The sequence below is a fragment of the Megascapheus bottae genome, chromosome 1 (genome assembly GCF_031878675.1).
Source record: "Megascapheus bottae isolate mThoBot1 chromosome 1, mThoBot2.hap1, whole genome shotgun sequence".
NCBI lineage: Eukaryota > Metazoa > Chordata > Mammalia > Rodentia > Geomyidae > Megascapheus > Megascapheus bottae.
Genome location: NC_143509.1, coordinates 3474371 through 3486431, shown reverse-complemented (window position 1 = coordinate 3486431; position 12061 = coordinate 3474371). Strand labels below are relative to the sequence as shown.

The following is a 12061-nucleotide window of genomic DNA, read 5'->3' as shown; positions in this document are numbered from 1 at the left end:
TTCCCTCTGGTGGCCAGGGGTTGGAACAGGAGGATGGGGCAAAGGAGGCTGGAGGTGGGGATGGAACCAAGGATGAAAATGACTGCCCTGCACCCCCCCACCCCAGATCTCCCAAATGCACAGTGATGGAGCCTGAAAAACGGACACGTGTTATATGCTTCCCTCCTCCTTTAAGCCTTTGCTTAAACTCCCTGCCACTCCCTCAGTCCCCAGCCAAGAAGAACACAGGCAGCAGCTGGATTTCTTTTAATGACACTCTGAAAATCCAGGGTGGCTGGCTGGCTCAGCAGTTATGAAGGAAGGGGACCCCAGGAGCCCCCTCCCCCTTAAGGTAGGTCACTGCAAGAAGGCACTGAGGAGAAGGCTGCAAGCCCCTCTGCTACTTCATATAAAAAGTAGGGTAGGGGAACCAGATCACCCCTCTCTGCCATGCGTAGGGGAAGGGGATCAGGCAGGAGCTGAAAGTGGGTACCCCTCAAGGGAGCACAGACACACACACACACACACACCCCTCCATCATGCCCCTTCCTTCCCCCAACTCTGCAGCCAGGCTCAGAGAGGAAGGCCTGATATGGAGGCCCACTTCTCTCTCTCCCTTCTAGCTTGTTCGAAGTTGATAATCTGCAGGGGAGGAAAAAACAAGGAGGGACCATCAAAGAATGAAGGAAGAGGGAGAAGGAAAGATCCTGAACTATTAAAATAGGGAAACCAGGAGAGGGCATCTGGGGCAGAAAAGTCTGTGAGGTTTTTTTTTTTTTGCCTGTCCTGGGGCTTGAACTCAAGCCCTGGGCACTGTCCTTGGACATGGTCTGCTCAAGGCTAGTGCTCTGCCACTTGAGCCACAGCACCACTTCTGGCTCTTTCAGTGTATATGGTTCTGGGGAATCACACTCAGGGCTTCATGTATGCTAGGCCTGCACATTACCACTAGGCTACGATCCCAGCCCCTGTGAGGTTATCTCCCATCAACACCAAAAAGCTAGAAGTAGAGGTGTGGCTTAAGTAGTAGAGCATCTGCCTGAGCCAATAAAAACAACAAAAAAAGAGGCCCTAAATCAAGCCCCGGTACCAGCACAATAACACATGAGCGTGCTTGCACGCACACACGCACACACGCACACACACACGCACACACACACACACACACACACACACACACACGTCGTGTTTTGGTCCCTTAGGATCAGAAGCCTTGTGACTGAGCTAAAGCAACCCAGGTTGGAGGGCACAAAGGTGCAAAGGTCTTACCTATGGCACCAGTGATATCCTTGAAAATATTTAACAAAGCTCAAGATAGTGTAACTATGGCTCAAGCTGATTCTGCAAGCAGCAGATGGTGTGCTGAGAGGTCGGTCTCTTCTACAAACCTGACAGCTACTAATCCCATTTTCAAGATGTGTAAACTGAGGCCCATGGGGGAGGGGACTAGCTCTGGGTTACTAGCCCTGAGTCCCTTCTATCTGGTGAAGGGCTGCCTTACCCCCACTCTGGGTAATGTAGCGGACCCACGGCAGCGCCTGGTAGCCACTTTTCTCGATGATTTTCATGTAACGGACCTGGAAGGGGATAGGAAAATAGGGGATTCGGGATTGAGGCGTGGTGAGAGGTAAATCCAGAAACCCATGTGGCACAAGTTTGGGGAACGCTGGTGTCAGGGTCGTGAGGAATGAGGTCATGTGACAGAGATAGAAAGGAAAGAGGTAAAGCCCGAGCATGGTGGCTCATGCCTGTAATCCTAGCTACTCAGGAGACAGATCTGAGAATCTCAGTTCAAAGCCAGCCTGGGCACTAAAGACTGTGAGACTCTTATTTCCAATTAATCTCTAGAAAATGGGGCTGAGGCTCAAGGGGTAGGGCAGTAGCCTTGAGAGGAAGAACTCAGGGGCAAAGCCCAGGCCCAGAGTTCAAGCCCCATGACCCACCCAAAAAAAAAGAAAAAGAAAAAAGAAAAGAAAGAGGTAGCAGGGTGTGGGAAGAGAGACAGGCGCAGGGCTCTGTGGCCTGTAATCCCAGTGACTCAGGAAGCTGAGATCTGAGGGTCACTATTTGAGGTCAATCCACGAGACTCTTTTTTTTTTTTTTTTTGGCCAGTCCTGGGCTTGAGCTCAGGGCCCGAGCACTGTCCTTGGACTTTCTCAAGGCTAGAGCTCTACCACTTGAGCCTCAGCACCACTTTTGGCTTTTTTCTATGTATGTGGTACCAAGGAATCGAACCCGGGTCTTCGTGCATGCTAGGCAAGCACTTTAACCACTAGGCCAAACTCCTGGCCCCTCCACGAGACTCTTATCTCCAGTGAATACCAAAAAACCAGAGATGGAGCTGTAGCTCAAAGTCCTAGAGTGCCAGAGCCATGAATGGCAAAAAAAAAACCTCATGGACAAGTGCCCAGACCCTGAGTTCAAGCCCCAGGACTGGCACCAAAAATACAATAAATAAAAGGGAACCAAAGACAGACACAGTGTGGCAAAGGAGGCAGCACATTCTTCAGGTGTGGGGTGGGGGGAGGAAAAAGATGACCCAAAGTAGTGGGGGCTGGGGTGGAGGGGATCCAGGCCAGGGTGAGAGGATGAGGGGATCCAGGCTCACAGCACCAAAGGTCTCAGGGTCTGGCTGGGAGTTTGGCCTAGCGGTAGTGTTTGTCTAACATGCACGAAGATCTGGGTTCCATTCCTCACTACCACATACAGAGAAAAAGCCAGAAATGGTGCTGTGGCTCAGGTGGCAGAGTGCTGGCCTTAAAGAAAAGCCCAAGGATAGTGTTCAGGCCCTGAGTTCAAGCCCCAGGACTGGGGCAAAAAAAAAAAAAAAAGGTCTCAGTGTCCCCATTGACAATTTGGGGACATGAGGACAGGGGCCAGGGAAATGAGGTGATTGAGCTAAGATACTGGACAGGGGGCCCAGGAGTGGAGGCTTGGGAGAGGAAGCCCAGGACAGGGGGCCCAGGAGTGGCTCTGTCCCACCCACCTCACCTGGATGCCGGAGACAGTGAAGTAAGGAATCTCAAACTTGACCCCGATGGGGGGCCGGCCTTCCACCTCCTCCTTCTCCACGCTGGGGAGGCCAAAGTGGGCCCGCATCAGGTACTCCTTGCCTCCCTGAGGGTACAAGGGGGACATCAGAACTCATGGCAGGTGGGGGGGGGGGGGCGGAACCTCCCTGCGCATGCGCACGCCGGCTGGTCGCGCTGTGGCCTCTGCGCATGCGCACACTGGCTGGTGGCCTCCCCGCACATGCGCACACCAGCTCCGTGGCCACCCTCCCCTCCACGTGTCATCCCTCACTCACCGGGAAAGACTTGATGCTCCAGATGACCACGTTCTTCTCGGGTACGTACTTGGCGCTGCCCACGCTGGTCTTGAAGCGCGGGGAGTCGGCGTCGCTGGGCACGGGCACCGCGATCTCCACGCCATTGGCCACCGACTGCTTCTTGAACTGCCCCTTGGCCTGGGGACAGGGCGTGGGTCACCCTGCTCTCGCCCTACCGTCTGCACACAGTGTCTCAGGGCCAGAGACACTGGGACAGAGCCCAGGGCCTCGCGTGGATGTGTGTGGGGAGTGTGGGGGGGGATCTCCCTTCTATTAAGCTGCACCCCAAGCTACTCTGCCAAGGCCTTTTGTGTGTACTTGTGTGTGTGCTGGATCTGGGTCTTGAACTCATGGCCTGGGCGCTGTCCCTGAGCAATTTTGCTCAAGACCAGTATTCTAATACTTGAGCCACAGCCATAGCCACTCATTGGAGTCTCACAGACTTTCCTGCCTGGACTGGCTTTGAACTTTGATCCTCAGATCTCAGCCTCCTGAGCAGCAGAGGTGACAGGCATGAGCCATGGGCGCCCGGGTCCTGAGTTGTTAGTAATTGCCTCTCACCTTGACCATGATTTCCACCCGGCTATGAGAAAACTTTTCAATGACGGATTCAATCCAGATCAGAGGTTTGACCTGCAGGAAGGAGGAGAGAGGAGTTCTGGTTCCGTCCGACTCTGATGCCACCCTCTTCCTGGCTTCCCTGGGTCTCACCTGCGTGCTGAGGCGGTAGGACATGAGTTCAAAGTCACCGTCAGGGGGGATGAAAGAGATGGTGCGGTCATTGTCAAAGCGAGAGAGCCGAACGCACTGATGGAACTTGACATCTTCCAGCTCCACAGACTTGTTTTTGCTGCCTGAAACTCAGAGGCCAGCAAGCAAAGTGACCTGGGGGGCCCAGCCCAGGCCTCCCATATCTGCTTTTCCCTAACCATGGCCCCCATCAGCCCATATGACAGATGAGGAGATGGAGGGAGAAGACCCCAAAGAGTTGTGAGCCCCTGATGGCAGAATGTTGTCAATCTGTCTCTTTCCACTAGAACGTTGAGACTACCTGGTATGGTGGGACATGCCTGTAATCCCAGCACTTGGATGTAAAACCAGGAGGCTCAGCAGGGCATGGTGGCTCACGCCTGTAATCCTAGCTACTCAGGAGGCTGAGATCTGAGGATCACGGTTCAAAGCCAGCCTGGGCACTAAAGAATGTGAGGCTTTTTATCTCCAATTAACCACTAGAAAACCAGAACTGGCGCTGTGGCTCAAGGGGTAGGGCGGTAACCTTGAGCTCAGGGACAGCACCCAGGCCCAGAATTCAAGCCCTACGACCGAAAAAAAAAATATATGTACTTATAGGCAAATCGGGAGTTTGACAGAAGCAGAGAGCAGAGCCAGGTGCCGGTGGCTCCTAACTTCTCAAGAGGCTGAGATCTGGAGGATAGAGGTTCTTCAAAGTGGAACCCCCACCAGAAGTTCAATAATGAACCGACCTGCTGCAGTACCAGTCTTGATCAGCAGGGGGCACTTCCCACTTATTTCAAAACAGGTGGCAATCATGTCCTCAACAGTCTCATTCACGTTGGGGGGGGAGGGGTGGCCTGCAGTTTTCTCTGTCTCTGTCTCTCTCCCTCTGTCCTAGGGCTTGAACTCAGGGGTTAGGGGCAGTCCCTGAGCTTTTTTGCTCAAGGCTGGCACTCGGCTTCTTGAACCACGACACTTCCCATCTTTTGATGATTTATTAGAGATAAAAGTCGCTCAGACTTGCCTGCCCAGGCTGGCTTTGAACCCATGCTCCTAGATCTCAGTCTCCTAAATAGCTGGGTTTGCAGGCCTGAGCCATCAATATCTATCTGCAATTTCTTCTGTGTGTATGTGTGTAGGGGCGAGGAAGGTGTCCTCAAACGCCCGCAGAATTCTCTGACTCCCTTTGTATGTTTAGTAGGTATGGTGGGGGGCGGGGGGAGGTCCCCCTAAATCTTACGGCCAGTGAGCTCAAAGAGCACTCGGTCATTGAGGCCCAGACGAAGCTCAGGCATTCCAGACAGAAACACCTTGAGCTTGATAGTGCCCACGATCTCGCTCAGTAGGACGCTGCCATTGGCATTGACCTGTGGGTGAAGGGGGGGGGGGTGAGGACCAGGTGTCTTCCCCTACCATTCCAGGCCACAGGGAGGGGGATGTGAGAGGGGGGAGGGGCTCACCAGCAGGTTGACAGATTCAATGACATCAATGAAGACTTCGTTCTTCTTGTACTTGATGCCTTCTGAGCGCCAGGACACGGCGTTGGTGACCGTGGGAGGCACACGTGACTTGCCCGTCTCCAGTTTGTTGCTCTGCTGCGTGATGTACCTGGCCAGACATCATGGGAGACTAACGTCTAGAATCGGGTCACCTTGGTGTGGGGGGGAGGGGCTGTCACTTAGGAAGGTCTGTCCCATTTCCGTTCAACTCACTCCTGCAGGATCTTGCTGTCTGTGGTCTGGGGGTACCCGAAGTCCATGAGCTCATCCAGCAGCTCGTAGACAATCACAAAGTTGTCCCGAATACTCTCCTCTTCCAGCTCCTTGAAATACTCACAGAAGACCTGGGGGTCCCCCAGAAACAGAAACCCCACACAGCAGCTTGTGGCTGTGGGCTCTGCTTAGCCATGCACACACAAGCGGGAGGACAGTGGTAATGGGGTGTCTGTTCACACAAGCTAACAAAAGAAGTGAAACGGGCCAGGTCTGTGCTGGTGGCTCTCGCCTGTCATCCCAGCCGCTCAGGAGGCTGAGATCTGAGGACTGCAGTTCAAAGCCTGGCTTCCAGGGGCCAAGAACAAGGCCTAGTGGTAGAATGGTTGCCTAGCATGCATGAAGCCCTGGATTTGATTCCTAGGTACCACATACACGGAAAACCCAGAAGTGGTGCTGTGGCTTAAGTGATAGAGTGCTAGCCTTGAGAAATCTCAGGGACAGTGGAGGAGAAGGAGAAGCAGCCAGGGTTGGCTCACGCCTCTAATCCTAACTACTCAGGGAGGCTGATATCTGAGGATAGAGGTTCAAACCCAGCTGGGGTGCTAAAGTCCATTAGACTTTTTTTTTTTGCCCAGGGCCTGAGCACTGTCCTTGGACTTTCTCAAGGCTGGAGCTCTACCACTTGAGCCTCAGCACCGCTTCCAGCTTTTTTCTATGTATGTGGTACCGAGGAATCAAACCTGGGTCTTCGTGCATGCTAGGCAAGCACTCTACCACTAGGCCAAATTCTGGGCCCCCGAGACTTTTATCTCCAATTAACCACTAGAAAACTGGAAGTTCTGCTGTGGCTCAAGGGCAGGGTGGTAGTCTTGAGCTGAAAAGCTCAGGGACAGAGCCCAGGCCCAGAGTTAAGCCCTGGGAAAAGAGAGAGGGTGGAGTTGGGGAGGGAGATAGAGAGAAGATAGTGTGTCTCAATATATAAATAAACAAAACGATCTGGGCCCAGTGGTTCACACCTGTAATCCTAGACTGCAATTTGAATCCAGTCCTGACAGGAAAGGCTGTAAGGGTCTTATTTCCAATTAACCATCAAAAAGCTGGACCTGAGGTATGGCTCAAGTAGTACAGATCCAAGAAAGAAGGTGGTATTGTTTCAGTTTGCCTGTTTTGTTGTTGTTTTTTTGCCAGTCCTGGGGCTATGGACATGGGCACTGTCCCTGATATTTTGTGCTCAAGGTTGACCCTTTATCACTTGTGTCACAGCACTATTTCCTTTTCAAAACTGGTTAACTGGTGATAAAAGTCTCACAGACATTCCTTGTCTGGGCTGCTTTGAACCTGAATCTTCAGATGTCAGCCTTCTGAGAAGCTAGGATACAGCATGAGCTACTGGCAGGTGGCTGTTGGATTTATTAAAAAACCAGTTTCTCATCACAAAGAGGGGTAGTGATTCCTTACAGGTCACACAGCCAAGAAGAAAGCTGCAGGGTTGGATCCCAAGTCCTCTTGGCTCAGAGTGGGGCTTATATACCATCCCAGGGATCCCCCATGGCTGTTACCCAGAGAGGAAAAAGACCTCTAAAGCACAGATGAGAGAAGCAAATGAAGATTCACAGATGGATGTTAACCAAAGAAAGATCAGAAAGGAGATCTTCTGAAAGAGTTGGGCATAACAGGTAGACAGACACAGCAGCCAGCCAATGAGAAACCAGGACTCACCTCCACAGTCTTGTAGAGGAAGGAGTAGACCAAAGAGGCGTTGGCATTCTTGAGCGTGGTGGCCACCACTGGGGTGGGGAGGGCAGCAGGTGAAGGAAAAGGGGTATTTCCTGGGCTCCCATAGAATGCACCCTCCACTGTGGGCACTGGCCTCACCCCTGTAATCCCAACTACTCAAGAGGCTGAGTTGTGAAGATCACACTTCAAAGCCAATCCAGGCATGGAAATCTGTGTGTCTTATCCCCAATGAATCACCAAAAAGCCACCAGTGGAGTTGTGGCTCAAGTGATATAGCACTTGAGCAAAAAAAAAAAAAAAAAAAAGACAACAAAAAAGGAAATAAAACCTCTCAGAGACAGGGCCCAGGCCCTGAGTTCAAACCCCCAAGACTGACACCCACAAACAAATCAAACCCTCAGCCTCCACTCTGTCCCCTGCCACCTTCCCCATTTGTACCCACAATCCCTTGCACACCCCCAGGACCCGAGCCCTCTGGGGCTGGATACAATAGAGGTTGCTGTGTTTGATCCATAGGAAGTGAATGCGGCCATAGCTGAGCAGCGGGGTGAGGGCGCCCTCCTCCTCCTTCTGCATGAGCAGCGGCATGAAGCGTTCGATCTCACTCATGGGCACATCTCCTTTGTAGTTCCGGCTGATCAGGGGCTGTGAGGTGGGCAGAGAGGAGGGGTTCCTCTCACAATCACCATGAGACCTCTGAAGATCTAACAGGACCCTAACTTTCTAGCTGAACAGCTTGGACAAAAGGTTTAGCTCTGTCTGCCTCAGTTTCCCCACTGGTGCCTAGGCATGGTTTACAAACAGCCCAGGCATCCAGGGCCCTTGTGGAGACCAGTTCCTCCTCACTGTGGCACAGGGCAATGTTTAGGATCCGGGGTACTTACTTGATAGACTCTATCTCAAAAAACGCTCCCCCCACCCCCGCACCAATCAATCAGTCACACATGTGCTATGGTCACATCTAATTTTTCCAGATTGGAGTGATTGTGGTTGTAACCTATTTTGGTCAAAAGCAATCCAACCAGTTTTGACCTAAAGGACCAAGCTGGGGAGACTGGCTTGCTTGCTTGCTTGCTTATGTAGCTAAAACTAAGGGCCTAAGGGCTGTCCCTGAGCTTTTCTGCTCAAGACTCTACCACTTGAGCCGCAGCTCCACTTCCAGCCTTTTGCTGCTTCATTGGAAATAAGAGTCTCACAGACTTTCCTGACCTGGTTGGTTTCAAACCCTGATTCTCAGATCTCAAGCCTCCTGAGTAGCTGGGATTGTAGGTGTGAGACAATGGCCTCTGAGGATTCCTTTTGAACAAGGCCCCTAGGCTATGTGCCCTGGGCTCCCGTGATCTGACCCTGGGCCTCCAGCAAGGCTGGGATGACAGGTGCAGCAGTGTTTTCGCTCAGTCTCAGGAGCAGGAAAATTACACTTTCACCTGCTCCGTCACCACAGCCATTAGAAAAGAGAACTTCAAAGGCAGGAAGGGCAGTGAAGCAGTGCGTGGGTCCTGCTGATTCTGGAAGCCATAGCCCCTTTATTAGATGCCTTGGGTTGGCATCACAGCTAAGCTGCACACTGAGTGCCACTTTTGGTGGGTAGGAACTTTTCTTATACAGGGGAAACTGAGGCTTATGCCCGAGGCCCAGGATTTGTGATTACTGGAGCCTGGATTCCTCACAGGGGCTCTCCAAAGATTGCTGGGGTGGGGGAGGCAAGGGGCGCCCCTGGGTTCCAGGGAGCATGGCCTCATCTGTCCGTCCCCCAGTCCCTCACTCAGCCTCACCTTGCCCTTGACGTCCAGGATGAAGACGGCCGAGGCCGACATGGTGGCAGGCGGAGGACCGGGAGGCGGGGACGGAGCGGCTCAGCTTCCTTCTTCCAGCGGAAGCGCCCGCGCCCAGGTGAGCCCAGGTGAGGGCGTCTTAAAGGGGAGGCGGCCAGGTGAGAGGCGTGGCTGGCCGACGCGCTGGGGGAGGCAGAGGCGGGGAAAGCCGCGGCTGGGCGGGGGTTGGTTCCGCTGCGGGGTGTCTGAGCTTGCTTTTTTCCTTTTGTTCAAGGCTGGCTGCTCAAGCATTGGTGTGTCAGCTCCTCAGCCTGCCCTCGTTTTTGGTGGATCCCTGGAGATAAAAGAGTCTCATGGACTTTTTCAGCCCGCGCTGGCTTCGAACTGTGATCCTCAGATCTCAGCCTCCTAAGTAACTGGGGTTACAGGCGGGAGCCACCGGGCGCCCGTCGAAGAACTGTGGATAAGAGATCATCGCGTAGCATTCGTAATGTGGAGTAGTTCAGAATACGGGTACTGAGCTGGGGGGTAGCTGGGTGGCAGGAGCGCTGGGTTCCATTGAAAACCGAGGGCGGAGGAGAAGAGGATGGGGAGGAAGTGTGGTGAGGAAGGAAGAGGAAGAATAAAAGGAAGAGAAGAGCACAGGTACCGGTTTTGATGGTACTGGAGCTTCAGCTCGGGCTTGTGCTTGGCGGACAGGCGCGCTCCAACTGGAGCCACGCCCCTAGGCTGAGGCCACGCCTCCTAGCTCTGCAATCACCACCCCTTGCAGCTGACCACGCCCCTAATATCGCCACTGAGCCCACCACTGTAGCCACGCCCCTAGTACTGAGGCCACGCCCCTAGCGCTGGAATCACCACCCCTTGCAGCTGAGCCACGCCCCTAATATCGCAGCTGAGCCCACCACTGTAGCCACGCCCCTAGCGCTGAGGCCACGCCTCCTAGCTCTGCAATCACCACCCCCTGCAGCTGAGCCACGCCTCTAACATCGCCGCTGAGCCCTCCACTGTAGCCACGCCCCTAGTGATGGAGCCACGCCTACTACTACCGAATTCCCTCCCCCTAGCAACAGACCTGCCCTCCCCCCCGCAGCACCGGAAGTTTGCCCATCAGTGAAGCCACGCCCCTCTTACTGGAAGTCACGCCTCATCCTACTGGAACCACGCCCCCAGAAACCACGCCCCAGCCCCTTCGCGCTGGAGCTGTGCCCACCACTGGAGCCCCGTTCTAACCCTCGAGGCTCCGCAGGAGCAGGTGCTGGGTTTGAGTCCTGACTCCACCCTGCCACTGGTGGAGAGGCTGGGCGTGGTGATTGTTCTGTCCCGGGCTGATAACATGCGCGGTGCAGTCGCGTGGGTTCCTCTGCTGACTTCTCAGAACGCCACCTGCTGCCGCATTCACCCCACCTGCACTTTCCACGCATGCTCCGTGCGCATCAGCCGCTGCGCGGGGCGGGAGGGGGCGGCGGGCGAGGGCGGGGGCAGAGGGGGCGGGCTGGTCCCTCTAAGACGTTTACTGCAGGGGAGGTTGGGGAATCGAAAGAAAACTTCAGCCTCACCCCACATGCTACATGCTTTACAGAGGCCGGGGAGGGTGACGAATGGGACAAGGCAGGGCCCCCAAACGCCTCCAAGGGGCCTGTTGTCTCCTCCAGGCTCCTTTATCAACCCTGAAAGGGACAACTTGAGGGAGGGGGGAGAACCAGAAACACTTGCTACTTCTCATGGGGGTTTGTTTCTTTTTGCCAGTCCTGGGATTTTAATTCAGGGCCTAAGCACTGGCCTTGGGCCAGTTCAGGGACATTGCCAGAGCCCCTGAGTTTATGCCCAAAACTGGCAAAAAGAAACAGAAAAGAAATGCAGAAAATAGATGGTGCTTGCAAGTTTGCTGAGTTTTGTGGGTTTGGTTTGGGGTGTATGCGTGTTGATGCTGGGGGCTTGAGTTCAGAGCCTGGGTGTTGTCCCTTAGGCTTTCTTGTGCAAGGCTGGTGCTATCCCACCTGAACCATACCTCCACTTTCAGCTTTTTTGGTGGTTTGATTAGAAATGAAAGCTTCACAGGACTTTTCTGTCCAGGCTGGCTTTGACTTTTAATCCTCAGATCTCAACCTCCTGAAGAGCTACGATTATAGGTGTGAATCACCAGTACCTGTCTTTGGCCATGAGTGTTTTATCTTCTTACTTTTGCCTCCCAAGTAGCCAAGATTACAGGCATTCATCACCACGCTTGATTTACCTAAGATTGAGCAGGTGTGCATTCTATACAGACCTATACAGAAGTCTTATAGTGTCCCAGGCTCAGAACCATGTTTTAAGTCAGAGAAAGTCGACACTGCCCAGAATTGGGTCTGTGATATTCATACAATCACTCAGCTAGGACGAGGCAGAGGCCTAGGAGTTTGGCCTAGTGGTAGAGTGCTTGCCTAGCATGCACAAAAACCCAGGTTCGATTCCTCAGTACCACGTCCATAGAAAAAAGCTGGAAGTGGTCCTGAGGCTCAAGTGGTAGAGCTCTAGCCTTGAGAAAGTCCAAGGACAGTGCTCAGGCCCTGAGCTCAAGCCCAGAATTGGCGGGGGTGGGGTGTGGGGAAGCAGAGCTAGAGAATCGCAGCCCCAGGACCAATGCTTGTCTAGAAGACCTGGGTTCGATTCCTTGGTACCACATACATAGAAAAAGCCAGACGTGATGCTGTGGCTGAAATGTAGAGCTCTAGCCTTGAGTAAACCTCAGGACAGTGATGAGGTTCTGAGTTCAAGCCTTGGACTGTGGAAGAGAGAGAGAGAGAGAGAGA

The 12061-nt window shown here is 53.5% G+C and overlaps 1 protein-coding gene across 2 annotated transcripts; it reads right to left on the bottom strand.

Annotated features, from left to right (window-relative positions):
- Positions 1-231: 231 nt before the first annotated feature.
- Positions 232-9387, bottom strand: Ap1m2 (adaptor related protein complex 1 subunit mu 2). 2 transcript variants are annotated; one of them, XM_090337164.1, is made up of 12 exons: positions 9270-9387; positions 7983-8139; positions 7477-7544; positions 5755-5885; positions 5503-5650; positions 5283-5409; positions 4019-4167; positions 3869-3940; positions 3287-3445; positions 2971-3096; positions 1481-1556; positions 232-621 (listed from the first exon to the last, which is right to left on the bottom strand). In XM_090337164.1, the coding sequence occupies exons 1-12, from the start codon at positions 9309-9311 to the stop codon at positions 599-601; spliced, it is 1278 nt and encodes a 425-aa protein (XP_090193290.1). In that variant the 5' UTR covers positions 9312-9387; the 3' UTR covers positions 232-598. The 2 variants fall into 2 exon arrangements, with proteins under 2 accessions (XP_090193290.1, XP_090193300.1); XM_090337174.1 differs by having other exon boundaries at positions 4019-4161; positions 9270-9386.
- Between the last annotated feature and the right edge of the window lie 2674 nt (positions 9388-12061).

Excerpts from the sequence above, each read along its gene's own strand:
- Ap1m2 (XM_090337164.1), bottom strand. The coding sequence starts at position 9,311 with ATGTCGGCCTCGGCCGTCTTCATCCTGGACGTCAAGGGCAAG. Across the intron at positions 3,446-3,868 it reads GGGTGGAAATCATGGTCAAG|GCCAAGGGGCAGTTCAAGAA; the intron begins GTGAGAGGCAAT and ends CCCTGTCCCCAG. Across the intron at positions 3,097-3,286 it reads GGAGCATCAAGTCTTTCCCG|GGAGGCAAGGAGTACCTGAT; the intron begins GTGAGTGAGGGA and ends TTGTACCCTCAG.